Source organism: Gobio gobio (genome assembly GCF_949357685.1).
Source record: "Gobio gobio genome assembly, chromosome: 21".
NCBI lineage: Eukaryota > Metazoa > Chordata > Actinopteri > Cypriniformes > Gobionidae > Gobio > Gobio gobio.
The window spans coordinates 30,333,879-30,352,718 of NC_137117.1; the positions used below are offsets into that span (position 1 = coordinate 30,333,879).

The window sequence follows — 18,840 nt, forward strand, 5'->3', positions numbered from 1 at the left end:
ACAAAACACACAAATCTATAGTGCACATTTGGAAATGTGCAACTGAAGGCTGGATTGATCCAGCAGCAATAGCTCCATCCCGGCCTGCAGGGGGATCACAGCACATCTCTCCCTCTTTCCAGTCCTCGCAGTCAGGGACAGACATGGCTGACGGAGTTCGGGAGGAGAGATACGGGTAATTTTGCATATTTGAACGCTTGGCAGATTTGAGAGGTATGTGCTTCTCATGGATATGAAGGCGACGGCTATCTTCGGCGTTGTTTACAGGTTAAATCGTTGGGGATGGGAGAGGTAAGTCACATTATGTGTCTATATGTGTGCTGTATAAATGACACGGTTTGTTTGCCGTTGCCAGGCCGCTTGTTTTGAGTCTCTGAGGAGCTCCGTTTTCATTGACCCGTTTATACAGCTTGACCGCTAATATTAAAGAAATTATATTATTTAACTATGAATATAACTTATCACAATTTCAGTTGAAACAATGACGTTTTCAACCAAACAGACAATTCTTATCTCGTATTTGACTTTCTAGTCTGTTTGTCACCGTTATCTCTCGCTATTGCATGACAACCGAGACTGAGATTTAACGTTACAGACTCCGTTAAACCAGATTTACAGATATGAGATTAAATTATATCAGATGGCGTAATGGGTATTAGCACGGCTGCTACGGCTAATAGTAGCTAATGGAGTGTGTTTTATCGTATAACATAAATGATAATAGTATAAGCAGATCGTTTTATATACTTTTGGTTTGGCTACAGTAAAGTGCCTAACATTGGCTGCATTAAATATTGTCATTTCTATGCAAGTTTGGAAAAAAATGGATTTAGAAGTGGCATAAACGACTTGTATTATGTAAGTATGTTGTATGTTATAGCAACCAATTAATCGTGATCAAGCGGATCACTCTCATTTAGCCTCAGCTCTATAACAGTTACTTTATTTGGCTAACGTTAGTTGTAAAGCTACGAAAACTTACAGTAATAAACATTGTAACGTTAATATTATTCTAGGTCAACTTCAGCTCAAACTATTCCACCCAACCTTTACAAATAACTACTGTGGCTTGTTTACAGCCACCCGTTATACTGAATGAATGTGATATTGAGGTAAGTTACCATGGCTTGTATGTGGTACTCAGTCCTTTAAAGCTTTAGATCACCCAAAAATAAAAATAATTTCACTAATTACTCGTTTTAATAACATTAAAACCTCATATGTTCCAAACCCGTAAGACATTCGTTCATCTTCGGAACATCAAAATATTTTTGATGAAATCCGACTTTCTGAACCACACATTGGCAGAAACATCATTGCAACTTTCAAGGCCCAGAAAGGTAGTACAGACATTGTTAAAACAGTCCATGTGACTACAATGGTTCAACCTTAATGTAATGAAGCGACAAGAATACTTTGTTTGTTTTTGTGTACAAAAAGTATTCTCATCGCTTCATGACATTAAGGTTGAACCACTGAAGTCACTGGAGACTGTTTTAACAATGTCTTTACTACCTTTCAAGTCTAACCCTTTAAAGTAATCATAATTAAAATCTGACCAATCTTATTTTAATGGATGTTGCAGTATTTACAATAAAGTATTTATCTGTGTGCACATCGTTTTTTTTATATAATTCATCAATAAAAATAATTTATAGTGCTGTTTAACGATTAATCGCGTCCAACATAACAGTTTGTGTTTACATAATAAATCTGTGTGCACCGTTTATAATTATTATGTATATATAAATACACATGCATACATGTATATATTTAAGAAATAGTTAATAATAATATACTGTATATGTATTTATATTATATATAAATAGATTTTTTTTTCTTTAAAAAATGTGTGTATTTATATATACATAATAATTATAAACAGCGTACACCGATATATTATGTAAACACAAACTTTTATTTTGGATGCGATTAGTCGCGATTAATCGTTAAACAGCCCCATCTCTTTCTTCTCTGATTATGTTTTTCAGCGCGAGGGTTGGACAACCTGTCACTCACATGACATGACATCACAGCAATAGCAAACAATGATCCAATAAATTCTTGATGGACAAAATCAAGTCCCGCCTTACATTTTTCCTTGTTCGAGAAGCCATTTCCCTTGGTCACAATAGGGAAGAAAAGACTATTGCAACTTCAGTTTCATGCTGATTAAAAATACAAAAACAAAAAACAAACATGGTATGTGTCCAAAAAAAAAAAACCTTCCCAGTCATTCTGCTAGTTTTGTTCATTTGGTCAACCACTTGGTTGGTAACTGACATTATTTCTGACCAAATTATATTCAGTCAATGCATAAATAGTAGATATTGGAATTGGATATAAAAAGTCAAAATCATGAGTATGATTTAAGCTTGATTTAAATTTGTTTACCAATATTTTCTTATCATTCAGTCTTTTTGTGAAAAAGGGTTACTGCAGATTTGACCCCTATGTTAACTAGATGTATATTTTCTGTTTGTTTGCTGTAACTATAACACAAGTTTATTCATCTTTATCTCTTGGCTTTGTACATGTCATTTCACTGAGTTGCGTCATGTCTTGCAGGCTCTGATGCTGGCAGCACCATCACTGTGAAATAAACTACAAACTCATTAAGAGAAGCCAGCAGATATACCAAAGCACTCCAGAAGGCAACAAAATGTCCAAAAGCAAGAGCGCCGAGTCCGTTAAGGTAGTGGTGCGTTGTCGCCCCATGAACGAGAAGGAGCGAGTCGCCAACTTCGATAGGGTGGTCTCTGTGGATGTGAAGTCAGGGCAAGTGGCCGTGCGCAACCCTCGAGCTGCGTCCTCCCATGAGCACCCCAAAGTGTTCACTTTCGATTCCGTTTACGACTCTAATTCAAAGCAGATGGATCTCTACGATGAGACTTTCCGTCCATTGGTGGACTCTGTACTGTTTGGCTTCAATGGGACCATCTTTGCATACGGCCAGACGGGCACAGGAAAGACTTTCACGATGGAAGGGGTGCGAAACGACCCTGACAGAAGGGGTGTCATTCCGAACTCCTTTGAACACATTTTCACGCACATCTCCCGCTCTCAGAACCAGCAGTACTTGGTCAGGGCTTCATACTTGGAGATTTATCAAGAAGAAATCAGGGACCTCTTATCCAAGGACCAGATGCGACGATTGGAGCTCAAAGAGAGGCCTGATACGGGCGTCTATGTTAAAGACCTCTCTTCGTTCGTCACTAAAAGTGTTCGTGAGATTGAGCATGTGATGAATGTGGGGAACCAGAACCGCTCGGTTGGTGCAACTAACATGAACGAGCACAGCTCTCGCTCTCACGCGATCTTCGTCATCACCATTGAGTGCAGTGAGTTGGGTCCCGATGGAGAGAACCACATTCGGGTTGGGAAACTCAACCTTGTTGACCTGGCAGGAAGTGAAAGACAGACCAAAACTGGGGCTCAGGGGGAGCGCTTGAAAGAAGCCACCAAAATCAACCTCTCCCTGTCAGCTTTGGGCAACGTCATCTCAGCGCTGGTGGACGGGAGAAGCACCCACATCCCGTACCGGGACTCTAAGCTTACGAGACTGCTGCAGGATTCCTTGGGTGGTAATGCCAGAACGGTTATGGTGGCCAACGTTGGACCGGCTTCCTACAATGTAGAGGAGACTCTGACCACGCTACGCTATGCAAACCGCGCCAAAAACATCAAGAACAAACCCCGTGTCAATGAAGATCCCAAGGATGCCCTGCTCCGGGAGTTCCAGGAGGAGATTGCCCGCTTGAAAGAACAGTTGGAGAAAAGGTCTGGCAGGAAGAGGAGAAAAAGGAGGAGGAGGAGGGTTGGAGAAGGAGGAGAGGAGTTAGAGGATGGGGAGGAGGATGATGATGATGACGATGATGATGATGAGGAGGATGATGATGAAGAGGAAGAAATGGGTGCGGATAAGAACAACACAGATTATTGGCGTGAGCAACAGGAGAAGCTGGAGAAGGAGAGGAGGGCCATCATGGAGGACCACAGCCTGGTGGCAGACGATAAACAGCGGCTTCTGAAAGCGAAGGAGAGGAAAATGGACGATCTTCGCAAAGAGAAGGAGGCTTCAGAGATGCTGGCGGCCAAAGTTAAGGTTAGACAATCTAGACCGTGGGATGAAATACACCACTGTTCTTGAGTTTGATGTTTTTGAAAGAAGTGCTCACTAAGGCAGGGCTGCATTTATTTGTTTAAAAAATACAGTAAAACCAGTAAAATTGTGAAGTGTTATTATAAATGTTTTCTATTTGAATGTATATAAAATGTTATTTATTCCTGTGATGCAAAGCTGAATCTTCAGCATCAGTCTTCAGTGTCACATGATCCTTCAGAAATCATTCTAATATGCTGATTTGCTGCTCAAGAAACATTTCTTATTGTTCTGCTTAAGTGTTGCTTAATATTTTTTTTGTGGAAACCGTGATATGTTTTTTTCTTTGATAAATAGAAATCTCAGCAGAACAGAATTCATTTTGCAACATTATAAATGTCTTTACTGTAAGTTTTGATTAATTGATTGTGTCCTTGCTGCATAAAATTATTATAATTTTTTTTAAAACCCTTATGACCCCAAACTTTTAAATGGTTATGTATATATGATTATTTTCTTAAATAGACGTAGTGATATTATAAAAAAATGTCTTTGTGATAAACGTAATATTTGATGGAAAAACCCCCAAAACGCATGTATGCATGTAAAAAAAAATATATATATTTTTTATAAGGTTATTTAAAAATATTAAATAATTTACAAATTATAGATGAAAAATTATAATTATAAATGTTGATATGTTTAAATATAGAATTTTAAATTATGATTTTTTTTTTTAATTGAGGAAATGGAGGTATTGTCAGGGAAACTTTTGACCGATTCATTAAAAACCCCTTAACAGTCACCCCCCTTTTTGAGAATACACATAAAAATGCACTATCCAAACTTAAAGGGCTGTAATTCAAGAATAGAATATAGACCTAAGTTTGGTCTTGTTTTAAAGCAGACACTCAGCAGATTATTGCTGAAGTGAAAGCAATTCAAAATATGAAAGTGTGGCAAAGTTATCAAAGTTTAAATTTACTGTAAATAATAAATACTGTACTAAATATTTTTTATTTTATATAAAATATATATTTTACAAAAATGTTTTAATCTAAAATTACTATAAAATCAAAGCCATATGTCTAACCAAGTTGTGTTCCAAATTTGAAGTTGATATCACAAAAATTGAAGTTCCCATGAGATTTTGTTTAGGCGCTATACCAAAAATAGTCATTGAAATTCCATTGATTGTTTTTTTTTATTAATTTTCCTGTAAATTTCTGTCCAAATGTCACTTCCATCACAAAATGGTCACCAAATATGGAACCCTGAGACTCAGACCTTTCCGACGATATATGTTTTGTAAAGATTAGAAAAGATTTTGATTATAAAATAGTTAAAATAAATATTGTAATATGAAACATGACACCGCCCACTAGGGGAGGAGCCTGCTAGAAGAATTTAAAGTACCATTTCAAAACGGTTTTCCCGGATGAATTTTGAGTTCGTAAGCTTTCGAATGATACCTAATTTATGATAATTACTCAAATATATGATACGAAAAAAAGGCAATCAAAGAAAGAGTGCCAGGTGTCCCGCCAACGGGACGGTGACAGTTAAGAGGTAAAAAAAGAGTAATTTGTTCATATTACTACTCATTAATTTTGTCTCCTCGCGTTCAATTCAATCTGCAAACTCGCAGCCTCAATAAAACATATTAAAGATTCAATAGCATTTGTTTTACATACATCTGGCTTATCTGCTAACCAGTTCATTGTTCTCAGGCCATGGAGAGCAAGCTGCTTGTGGGAGGGAAGAACATTGTCGACCACACCAATGAGCAGCAGAGGATTCTGGAGCTGAAGAGACAGGAGATAGCTGAACAGGTACAGTTTCCAATAACACACCATATAGGGCTTGAGCTGGACTGTGTTTCAGTCCTCAAGGTTGTTTAAAAAAAGACAGGTTATTTGAGTCTCCTTATAGTTTGTGATGTGGATATTTTGGGAAGCTGAATTTCAAAATGCTGATTTAAGCATTCATGAATTCTTTTCTACCTAGCAATCCTGTCTGTTTAGTTGGAGCTGCAATGACATACCTTACATAGAAATTCTGATGCAATATGTAGCCTGTCGTGTTCAACAACTCATTTTCATCTAAACGGCGATTGGCTAGAAACATGCATGGTAATTTTCTTGCCATTGTGACGTTATTAACTTAATATGAGCACTTCCACTAGGGCATGTGAAATGCAAAGATGTTTAAAACATTTCTGATGTGTGTGGGTGAGCAGAAAAGGCGGGAAAGGGAGATGCAGCAGGAAATAGAGTGTCGTGATGAAGATACACTGGAGTTGAAAGAGACGTACAGCTCACTGCAGCAGGAAGTTGACATCAAGACCAAGAAACTGAAAAAGGTATAGTGGTCTATATATAAATATTTGCTTCTATGCAAATAAAAATCTTTATGTTTATTGAACATTTCTTGTTTATTCTGTGGTGCAGGAAACACTATGACTTACAGGAACTGTTGAAATGAACATGTCAAAAGTTACAATGGCATTAGAAAAGCTGCTTGTGCATGTGATCAGATGTATTTTTAGAGTCTAGCTGTATTCTCTGGAGTCATTAGTAGTAGGGCAGCTCTCATGGCAGATCTCCATCCTATGATTGGACATCTACATCCATATATGACTGAATGTGACCTCCTTTTGCTTGAGTGTTTAGAGTACATGCCTTACCTATTCCTATAAAGAGCCTAATGTTTTATGAACGTCTCGTCTGTTTCTGTCTCTTTCATGTAGCTGTTTTCCAAGCTACAGTCTGTGAAGGCGGAGATTCAGGACGCCCAGGATGAACATGTCAAATACAGGCAGGAGCTGGAGCAGACTCAGAACGAGCTGACCAGAGAACTCAAACTCAAGTATGTCGACCCGCCAACCCTCATCTTTTTTTGAACTACATTTCGTAACACAACAACAGTAGTATTTTTAAAATTTGCTCGACTGCCATGATAGTCGCCACAGGCAGAGTGTTACAAATGGTGAAATGGTTTTAGTGTCCGATACTGGGTGGATATCGCATGGCTGGAAAGGCTATCAGTCACTCCGATTCAAGAACCAGAAAGAACTGTTGTATAAAAAAAATATCTTATATCCACCGAGAATAAATATGGTACCAATATTTTGAGAATCCTTGCTATAAGTGCATTTTAAAGAGGCCATGTTATGCCCATTTACAATGTCTTGATTTGGTTTTTGGGGTCAACTAGAAATTTTTTTATGCTTAAATGTTCAAAAACCAATTTTTTTTTGCATATTTTACAATATTACAGCATCTCTCTTCCCAGTCTGTCAGTAATATAAGTTAAGAAAGCTAAGACACTAAAATATTATCAGATTTATCAGATTTTCAAAGTGTGAGCATACCTGCAAACTAGTCTCTTTGTGGCGAAATTTGCCGTTTTGAATCAAAATATGTCATTTTAGTGGAGCGGCTAAGTGCTTATGTTTCGCAGAATCGTTCAGTTTATGATACAAGCGTGAAAATTGGCATGAGCAGTCTCCATGGATCACTTGACGAGAAAATTGTCCGAGCCACTTGAAATTTTAAGATGGCGGCCATTTTTCAAGATGGCCGACACCTTAGTGGAGCAGTTAAGTGATATAGTGGTTTATTTGGTGATACAAGCATGAAAATTGGCATGAGCAGTCTCTGATGGTCACTAGACAATAAGCCATCCACAGCTACTTGAAATTTCAAGATGGCGGCCATTTTTCAAGATGGCCACCACCTTAGTGGAGCAATTAGGCTTAAGAAATCATTTAGTTGGTGATACAAGCATGAAAATTGCCTTGAGCTGTTTCTAAGGATTGATTACTCTCAGCCACTTGAAATTTCTATTTTCAAGATGGCCGACCCCTGGATCCTCAAAAGATCAATTTTCCGATAGAAATTTATTGTTTTTTTTTTTTCATTAAGGACGATTTGGTGTCATTTTATTTTATATGTTTTAGATTATTCTAAAGAAAAACTTTTAACGCATCAAAATACAGTTGTGTTGATTTGTTGATTATAGATAGATTAGACAAGAGTGAATATCTGCACTACCAGGGCACACTGGTGATATATCACTGCTGTTAAAATCAGAGTGGGGTTCAATGTCAGCTAATTGTAAAGTTAGTATCCCAAATGCTGTCTAATCTACCCCAAAACAGTTAGATAGCCGCACCTGAATTGACAGGTTGTGCCAGCGCGGGAGAGCCGAGCCAGGGTTTATGGGGTTTTAGTTAACCGGATGGTGTACAGATCGCACGGGATATAAATGGCATTGGATGAACGATCTGACTAAGTGTAGGGTTAAGGCATGAACTTAGTTGTATCCCATACATCAAAGTGCTTGGTAAAAGGTGGTAAAAGGATAAACCCTCGGCCTCTGCCTATACATTTGTTGCAGACATGGCAGAAGCCATCATAACAGTTGAGAAAACTAACTGGGACAGATGTTTCATTTGTCAGCAGGACACCAAGGAAAAACTCATTCATCCGAGTTTATTCAACAGAGAGCATTATCGTACTGGTTATGATACCATTGCAAGAAATGTTCCATTATTTAATAAGAATATTATTTATATATTATTTAAGTTTAGTTCCTTAGTATTGTTTGAGATACTTTCTGTTTGTCATGGTTCCATGGCTGTGTCAGCCAGAGTCGCTGTTGCCTCTGGATCTGTTCTTATTAACATTCAGTATTAGTCATTGCTCAATTTTTTTTGGTGCACTGTCCGTTCAGCACCACAACTATGCTAATTTATTAATCTTATTTTTGTTTCCCCACCTCTCAGTATTAATTTGACATGTTTAATAACATGTAAAAAAACTTGTGACTATTACCTTGTTGTGGTAGGGGAGCTTGTGTACCTCAATGAACCCTGAGAGCTATGCCGGTGGGAGGCAACTCCTGACAGGCTTTACCAAACTGGACAGGTCATGGGTGAGGAGTCAGAAAAAACACAGTCAAACTACCTCTCTTGACAAGTCTTTTGAGGAACCCAATACATTTCTATGAGAAAATGTATCATTTAAAGATCCACATGGCGGGCAGCAGTAATCCAGAAAAATTGCCGCCATCTTGAAATTTTATGTTGCTGTGGGCGGTTTCTTGTCAAATGACCCTTTGAGACAGCTCAAGCAATTGTCATGCTTGTATCACCAACTAAATGATTTCTTAAGCCTAATTGCTCCACTAAGGTGGTGGCCATCTTGAAAAATGGCCGCCACCTTGAAATTTCAAGTAGCTGTGGATGGCTTATTGTCTAGTGACCATCAGAGACTGCTCATGCCAATTTTCATGCTTGTATCACCAAATAAACCACTATATCACTTAACTGCTCCACTAAGGTGTCGGCCATCTTGAAAAATGGCCGCCATCTTGAAATTTCAAGTGGCTCGGACAATTTTCTTGTCAAGTGACCCATGGAGACTGCTCATGCCAATTTTCACGCTTGTATCATAAACTGAACGATTATATCACTTAGCCGCTCCACTATTTATGTGAATCGCATAGATTCGATTAGTTTTTTTTTCAGGGTTGGGGGGGTTGAAGTTGAAAGCATTTGTTAACTTCACAATAATAATTGGAAATGGGCTAATTTCCCATAGATTGGAGTGAGACCATAGACGTCTCTCGAGCTGTCGCGATCTTGTTTGGCGCTCTAATGTGGCGTGACATTCACAGATCACTGTAGCGTCTCGGTTCAAACAAACGGCAGCGAAGTGCGCACATGAACCGGTCACCTCCGCTTTACAGAACGAAAGAACCTAATCATGAATTAACACAGGGCTCGACCATAGACTATAAGGGCTCGACATTGATCTTCGTCCGGGACAAGTATCTTAAAATAAAATAACCAGAAACGCAAGAATGATTCTGACTTTATTACATGTCAATGTAAACAGCGATTGATAAGGGATAGTGTATTTCTGGTAACAAAGTCTCCCTGAGAGAGACATTCGTGGAGAAATCAAAACAAATTAACACAACGCCACTATAAACTCACAGAAAAAACATACTGGGGTAAAAAGTTTGAAATTGTTTGAGTTTTATTATGATATTGTTAATGACACGAGTTGACTAAGGGCGCTGTTTTGCTGAATATCTTCACAATTTTAAATGTTACATTGAATTGTGTGGTTCAATAAACAAGTAGCCTAGTTAATATTAAGTTACTTACATTTTAGAAACAAACAAAATTGACTTTTTTTTTCTATTTCACTGACAAAAATGGTTCCAAAGGAAAGCAACACTCAGCGCAGTGGTTTGTTACTGAATGATTCAGCGTTTGAATGAATCGTTTGAATGAACGACTCAATGACTCACTCATTAAGACGGTCACCTGCTGCCACCTATTGGCGGTTTAGTTTTATGTTTAAAATATCATTGCATTTTTTTTCTTATTTGTATATTCAAAGGTTTAAATCTCATCAATCTCATGACATTATTTGCTGTAGTTGTATTTTTTCAGTCTAAATGATTTAATTTGATTGGTAAAAACCCTATAGTGTCTTATTATTAAAACTGAATTTATTGATCAAATGTAAGAATTTGACATGAAAGACGATGCATACATTTAATAAGGTTAAAAAACTGCCTTTATAAAGTAAGTAACGCCCTGGGGTAAATATCACAAATATGCAGATTTAAAAGCTGATTTAACACTGATGAGAATTTTACTTCCGAATAAATATTTTTACACCATGTATTATATTTTTCTTGTCAGAGTGCTCCAGAATGCTTCGTTTACATGTTAAAACCACAAAAAACGTTCTACTGGGGGGCATTGCCCCAGACCCCCCTACAAGTATTTAATTAGGAAACATGTCACTACATTTTCATGAGTTTGCAGGTCTGGTGAGAGACCACAAACATCCTAGATTTAACGGTTTTGTTCCTATAGTTTTTGGAATGCCGCAATGTGACCAAGACACCACACGCTAACAGATCCCATTCACAACCAGAGTGTTTTGAAGTTGTTTTGTTGGACGGACTCCTTGGAAATCTGGACGTGTTAACAGTTTAATACACACACTCACTAATACTCTAGTGTACTGTGTGAAGTAGAGTATCCATTAGGGAAAGATTTATCTGACAGGCTGCTTTTGAGTGCAGTTGGCAGAATGAGTTTGGGGATAATGGCAAATATCTTGAGTGTTCAAGATAAAGAAAAGGGGAAAAATGTATAATATTTATATTTATATATATATATATATCACTCAGTCTTTTCTGTCATATCACTTACTGTTTGTTATTTTACCTGCTTGTTGGTCATACATACCTTGGTAAGACTTTATATTAGTGTCCTTGTTTCATGTACTTGCTGTAGTAATAACAGCAAATTATGAACAATTACATGAAACTAACCCTAAATCAAACCCTATTGTAAGTAGATGTTGTTTAATATTAGTTAAATGTATAATTACACTGTAACAAGAACACCTTAAAATAGTGTAACCATACCTTTTTCAAATACTAATATTTTAACTATTTTTCTCCACTGTTTTTTAATAAGACTATGCCAAAAATATTTTAAGGCAGGGGTCGGGAACCTTTTTTGCTGGGCTTTCACTGTCTGTGTGTGTGTGTGTGTGTGTGTGTGTTGTGTCTTAAGATGTAATTCCTCTAGAGATGCTGGATAGTAGGGAAGAGAAAAAGTAGTTTTTAAAAATTCTGTTCTCTCTCTTTTTAATATTACATCCTGCTCTATACTTTCTCATTCATCTGTGTTTCTCTATTAATAACTTCAACAGTCCCCCCTGCGCGTCATAGATATTATAAGGGAATTGCATTTTTAAATTGTGACCTGTTTACAAACATTGACCTGTTAACATGTGTTGTACCCACCAGACATCTGATCATAGAGAACTTCATCCCAATGGAGGAGAAGAACAAGATTGTGACTAGAGCCACTTTTGACGAGGAAGATGACCTCTGGAAAATGACCCCCATCACCCGTATTCAAAAGTATGTAGGACATGGGTTTCTATTGACAGGCGAAGTTCCTCCTTGATGTCTCTCGTGTCAAGTTCCTTTGACAGTGAAACCTTATCTGTTGGACCATGGGCGTCAGTTTGGTTTGAAATGTGCTGGGGACAGACAGAGACGCATTCAGAAGTGCATTTTCAGAAGTGCTGGGTACATTTTTTTTTCTCTTTCGCGCAGGTCATGTTTTGAAAGACTATGTCCTGCAGCTTACTAATGTAAATAAATAAAAATGTCAGATGAGAGACATAGATACACATAGAACACAGATCTTACTCATGCCGACGAAAGCGCCCCGCGAATTCTTTAATATTTTTCATTTTTGCAATTTTTTTTACCACTTCATTATCAGAGTCCCACTGGAGCCCGTGTTTTTTTTATCCTCCCTATTACACATTAGTTACAGCCATTAAAATAGTTCAGTTTTGTTTTTAATGTCAAAGTAGATATATTTCGTTTTGTTTCTTTATTAAGTTAATTTAGAAAAATGTTTAAAGCATTTAATGTTTGTTAAACTAAAGTTTTTGCTTTTTAAAGTGACGACCAAGCGGCCAGCGGCCGACAGTGAGTTAACCCAACACTTTAGCCTCTGAAATCAACACTTGACTTGTCTTGCTTATTAAATCCATAAAACGTTTAGCCTATTATCACCACCATCACAGTAAAAAGGCATTTTTGACAAGATGAGGCAGGCAGATCGCAACGGCGCGCGCAAACAAAACGGGCTACACAATCTAAACAAATAATTAAAAATAAAAAACATGCTGGTTGTCTTACCTTAGGCTACACCTCTCCGCGAAATGAATATATATACGATCTTCAATTCCCGTGCTATATGCACATTTAACGGAGTTCATGTCAACAAAATCAACCGATATGAGTATTTTATTCATCAGCTCTTTTCAACATCAAAGACCGCATTATGAGAACGAGCGACCTAAACACTGGTAAGAGCATTTAGTCTCATTAATTTTAATGAAGATGATTGTGCTTTTGAGCATCTAAAACTTAGCTTATTTTCAGTTTCACTTGTGGCAGTTTGCGTGTTGGCTTGCTTTACTCATTTGCGGCGATGCGTGTTGCATAGCGCCGTCCTATAGCCTAAAAAAGCCAGAAGCCCGGCCCGCGTCTGAGGTAGTTGGGGCCCGTCGGGCTCGGGCAGAAATGTAGGGCTCTACTTTGAGTAAGGCTGAAAGCGTCTTTCTTTTTAATACATTTCTTGAATGTCTCAATTAGGCTACAGTAGGCCTAGCCTATAGATAATTATGATATTTGTGGCTGCACCGGGGTCCGTCATTACGCTAAATCATGTGCGGTCCATGGCACCTGCTACCCATGGCTGTTAAGAACTGTATAGGCTACATCAATCCATTACAACAATTTCGTGTTATGGGCACTGCCACTGATACAGGCAGCGGAAGAGCCTATTTTACGGAGCTTGCTGCTTTTCAAACGTTTTTACAACAAAAGATGTCGTTAAAACGACATAAGATCTCGTTATTATGAGAAAAGATGTAGTTAAAACGACATAAGATATCGTTATTACGACACAATTGAGTGGAAAAAATAATATGTGTGTGTCAGCAATGCTTCACCGCAAAATTGAACTCGAGGTTTAAAAAAAAAAAAAAGTGGTGGGTACAAAAGGACTCATGACGAAATCTGGTGGGTACGTGTCCCCCCCGTCCCCCCCGAAATCGACGCCTATGTGTTGGACTATAATTTTTATGATATTGCTAGAAAACATTTTTATTCAGAAACATGTTTACATGGAATATTTTGGAATAGTGTTGTCACGATACTGGAGTTTTTAACTTCGATACGATACCTAAACAAGTATCGATATTCAATACCATTTTCGATACCACGGGGAAAAAAACGCTGCATATACTGTCAAATAGATATTTTTAATATAATTTCTTTTTTTGTCCGTCTTTTTGAAAGTTTAGGCAATTAAAATGTATTCTGAAGAGATCACTTTATATGATAAAGCTTTTAATCTTTTTCTCATAAACGTTGATCAATTACCATTACAATTATCTCACAAATATTTGCGAACTAATTGTGTTGCAATAGCTTACACACAGCACAAGGAAGCTCGATTTCAAATGATCTAACAGGGTCTTACAGTTTTCAGGTAAGAAACTGAATAAAAAAAAAAACTAAGTAATGAAATTTAAAATAACATTGGATAATCTTCATTATAAAAAATGAAATGCAGATGAATCCATTAGAGTTACACAAGTTAATCAGTCAAGAGCAGTAAGTGATCATTTGTCTTTTTGTAGTTTGAATAATGAATAACTGCTGTCCCTTTAAGACCCGACGCACTCATGGATCCTAAACACTGTTCCTGTTACTCATTCTTCCTTAACTGGTTAAGACTGTGTTTACGTTAATAATTGCCATCGAGATCGGCATTGAGATATTTTTCGAGTGAATTTGACCATTAATAAGCTGGAAAAAGGAGCTCATTTTTGCACTTGTATGTCAGAGGTGGCTTTATTACTGTAGCCTATGTGTGTGCGCTTCAGATGCGAGCGTGAAATCTGCGGGAATCAGTAGAATTAACGTTATGAACAATCCCGCGTGAAATTCCGACCCGTCACACCAATACTAACACGCAGTCATGAGGAAAAATCCAGCAGAACACGCGTTCGCCGTGTTCAGAGGTTTAACCGGACTGAATGAGAGGTGGGTGCGTGTCAACTAGCTGTCGGTCGGAGAGGAGAGGAGAGCGCAGCTGGTATCGATACTGTAGAAAAGGAGTATCGTATCGTTTCAGATATTTCCGTATCGAAATATGGATATTTTTGACACTATTTTGGAATATGTCACCTGAATGTATTTTAGGTTTTCTATCTTATGTAAAGTTGAAATGTTTTATGTAATGATTTTATATTTGATGGATTGTGATATTGACCTTGTATTTGCCATCTAAATAGCCTCGATGCTAACATGGTGTTCAAAAATTAATAAACAAAAGTATGTAGGCTGAAACTTGAAACATGGAAATGATTTGAAAAGTATATTTTTATGGCCGTCAACATCCTTCACTTTTTTCCCTGTAATGTTTCTTCTTTCTCTGTTTTTCTCAGTGATCAGCAGATGATGAAAAGGCCTGTTTCTGCAGTCGGCTACAGACGGCCTCTGAGTCAGCATGCCCGTATGGCCATGTTGATGCGGCCCGATGTCAGATACAAGGTATGCTGACACTGTTCCCATAATCCCGGCTCTACACAAAGCCTTTAGTTACAACACTCCCTCTCTCTTTACACAGATAACACAGGAGAATCAAATGCACGTCATATCCCTGCTCTTTTGCCTTCATCTTTTATTCTCCCCTTCTGTCTTCCAGGCTGAGAATATCTTACTGCTGGAGTTGGATTTGCCCACACGGACCACAAAAGACTACGAGGGGCCGGTGATCGCACCTAAAGTGGCTGCGGCTCTGGAGGATGCTCTGAGAGAGGAGGACGAGATCCAGGTAGACGCCTCTGCCCTCCGTGCCAGCCTGGGCTGCAGTCCAGGCCTCAGCGCCTCCGCTGCTGGGATTTCCAAAAAACCAAAGTCAGGGTGAGAAATGATGCCTCCAACTAGGGCTGCACGGTATATCCAAATAAAATTGATATCGCAATATGGCTAAGTGCGATTTGTCAAATCACGCAGACTGCAATTGAATTAAAAATATATGGCTCCAGAGTGGCACTGCTCATCCACACGTGTGCAGCCCATGATAAAGTGCAGAGTTTCACTCTGAAACTGGCAGCGCATGCATCCATTTGCCCGGCAACCCGTCAAAATAAAAGCTTCATGGTTTAATGTTTGAAAATGGAATAATTAGGATGTAAATATTAGTATTGTCCTATTTCATTTTAATATTTTTTTTATTGTTAAATACTCAGTTTCTTATTTTACAGAACAACAGTTACAATATATTTATTTTGTATTTAATAATACATATTTAAAAAATATGATTAATATTTTATACTGAATTGGTCAAAAACCGTGGGAATGTACTTTATGCAATCTCAAGTGGAGAGATTTTTTTATTTTTATACTTTATGGTTCTCATTTAAAAAAGTATTAATACGTTTAAAAAAAAAAAAAAAAAAATTCCAGCTTTTAAAATTATTTTTATTTTGGACTCCCCAACAGAATCACACTATTTTAGTTTTCTGGTGAACATTCCTGTATTTATTCATATCGCAATTTACAGTATATAACAGAAAAAATATATATTGCAATGTACATTTTTTTTGCCAATATCGTGCAGCCCTACCTTCAACCTCTTCCCTTTTATTTTTATCCTACCTTAATATACTTTTTCATTTCCCCCCATAATCCTCACAGCCGCCCAAAAACTGGCAAGAAGGTGAGCACTCCAACTTCAGCTCGCAGCCCTTTATCCGGCTCAGGGTCTCCTCTTTATCCACAATCTCGAGGCCTTGTGCCCAAGTGACACCGGCCTTCACTTGCACCATGTGAACTAACCAGCTTTGGCATTAATGTTCTTAAATGCCAGGCATGGGATGGTTTAAGCAAAATCAGTCGCATTAAAGATGGTGGAACGTCTCATCGAGCTCCTCCTGGTGTGGCATTTAAACCGATCAATCGGCCTTCAGTTAATGCTTGAGCTTTCATACTACCTTGTTTATAGATGTCCCTTTGACATTGTGTTTATAGCACAAAAAAGTTACATTTGGCAATCTTCAAAGTCTTACAGCTCACCACAAGATCAGTTCCACCGATTTAGTTTGCACTCGAACAAGATGTTACATGTTTTATGTGTGTGTGTGTGAGGTAATTGAGACAGCAGATGGTCTTGGCATTGTGTCCGTACGTGTTAGATTTGTCACTGTGGGGATGTTTTTGTGTCTTACAATTGTAGGAATAACAAATGGTTTGGGACAATGGTAAGGCCATTTTGTGATTGGCCAGAAACCTGAAACAACCTCTAAGCCTTTCTCGAAGACTCTTTGAGTCTCTTTGGCTGCTGTCACAGTCAGCGCTGTATCCAGTAAGGAAAGGAGTTGGGGGGGGTTTGATCACACACTAACATTATCAGGGTTCCAAGGTGCCTTAGATTCTCATTGAGTAAAGAAGGAGGTCTCCTGGTGGTCTGAGAGTCCCCTTGACCCCCCTGATAGCTGGATAGTAGGACCTGTAATCCACACGAAAACCCCAGTGGATGTTTCCTGAATGCTTTGAATTACACTTGAAGTCTGTTGTGTTGGGCAGGCTTGTATTTAATGGTCACATGTTACACACAGAGATCTGTAAACACGCGTTTGACACGAGTAAGTCTTATTTCTGTCTGTTGAACTGTCAAACCTTGACTACCCCTCCTTGAACTAGTGAAGGTAATACCATTGCCTGCTGCTACTGTAGGGTTATTTTACCCCTTGTGTCATAGCATACGGTTTATGTATATGGAGACATGTTAGTAAATAAATCTGCATTAGCATTGCAGTTGTACTGAAATAAACAAAAATAAATGCAGTCTTGGAGTAACAGGCTGACTTATTTGGCTGAGTTGGTTTTATATTCAAGCAATTGTAGATAGTTTTTATTTTCTTTGCTTAGATTTATTTTTAAATATGTATTATTTAAAGTTCTGTACAAATTTATTTTTGCATATGAGATTTAAGTATCATTTTCATGTTCTGTGTCAAGCAAATGACATCATCAAATAGTAAACACAGTTTTTGGATTATCAGAATGTGTACTGTAAATCCTGATGCTGGTATTCCCGTTGAAATGTGTGAATTGCTTCATTTAAATATGCATAATCTAATTCATATTACTGTCTGCTCCATCTTGGCTGTATTATTGCATATGTCTATATTATTTTTAAGGTTTTAACATGGCATAAGAACATAACATTATAGACTAAAATGAGACCATATGTCTGCATTCTAATACTCCACTTTCACCTTCTTCCATATGATGCATGAGTTCAGTGCTGATGAACAACCACACTAGAAATATTTCTAATGTTCACACAGATTTTTTTCTGTTAATGTTTTTGAATTTGTATTTGAGTTTAGAATGCTGATGACCTTAATGTCCTAACCATCTGTTAATTAAATGATTATTAATATGTTTGACTGTGCAAGAGCTGATTCCCCCTTCCCTCCTCTTATTCCACCAAAAAATTAACTTCCATAAGTAATATAAATAATCAGAACTTTTCATTGTTTCACCCAAACGCCCTCCTATTGTAGGTCCTTGGGGGTTTCGATGTCTTAATCATTTGAAAATATATTGACCAGCTTTTTTTCTTTTGTTTAAAAATGAGACTTTCTATTGCCTCTAATTGCCTTAACTCCTGAAATATTTAAATGGGTCCTACTCTGCTTTTATTGAAATGTTGCTGTTAGAGCGTGAAAAAGGTCTGCAAAGTTACAAAGTCCACTTTAAAAGAAGTTATTCTCTATATCAGTAAGCTAAGCACTGTTTCTGAATTCCCTGAAACATATTGTATATCTCCAAACTATTACTCATTTAAATAATTCCTGCCCAAGGCATATGCAAAATAAAGGGGCGAGCCCTAGTTGAGCCACGTTGCTAGTGTGTTGAACCCAACCGGCAACCTCCTGCGGTCTCTCTTGAAGCCAACACGGAAGTGACTTAAACTGCAATTCATTGAGTGGCCGTTAGAGACAGACTCCAAAAGGGAGTCAAATCTGTATCTCCCCCATATTAAAATGCCCAACATTACAGCAGAATTATTATTTTTTTTACAGCCTGGT

General features: G+C 37.8%; 1 protein-coding gene across 4 annotated transcripts; it reads left to right on the forward strand.

The window, feature by feature from the left end:
- The first annotated feature begins 24 nt into the window (after positions 1-24).
- Positions 25-18,192, forward strand: kif3b (kinesin family member 3B). 4 transcript variants are annotated; one of them, XM_079802358.1, is made up of 10 exons: positions 115-175; positions 1,992-2,202; positions 2,569-4,105; positions 5,833-5,934; positions 6,342-6,464; positions 6,852-6,970; positions 11,951-12,067; positions 15,184-15,289; positions 15,444-15,661; positions 16,439-18,192. In XM_079802358.1, the coding sequence occupies exons 3-10, from the start codon at positions 2,663-2,665 to the stop codon at positions 16,545-16,547; spliced, it is 2,337 nt and encodes a 778-aa protein (XP_079658484.1). In that variant the 5' UTR covers positions 115-175; positions 1,992-2,202; positions 2,569-2,662; the 3' UTR covers positions 16,548-18,192. The 4 variants fall into 4 exon arrangements, with proteins under 4 accessions (XP_079658482.1, XP_079658484.1, XP_079658483.1 ...); XM_079802357.1 differs by having other exon boundaries at positions 121-291; XM_079802356.1 differs by lacking the exon at positions 1,992-2,202 and having other exon boundaries at positions 25-291.
- Positions 18,193-18,840: the final 648 nt, after the last annotated feature.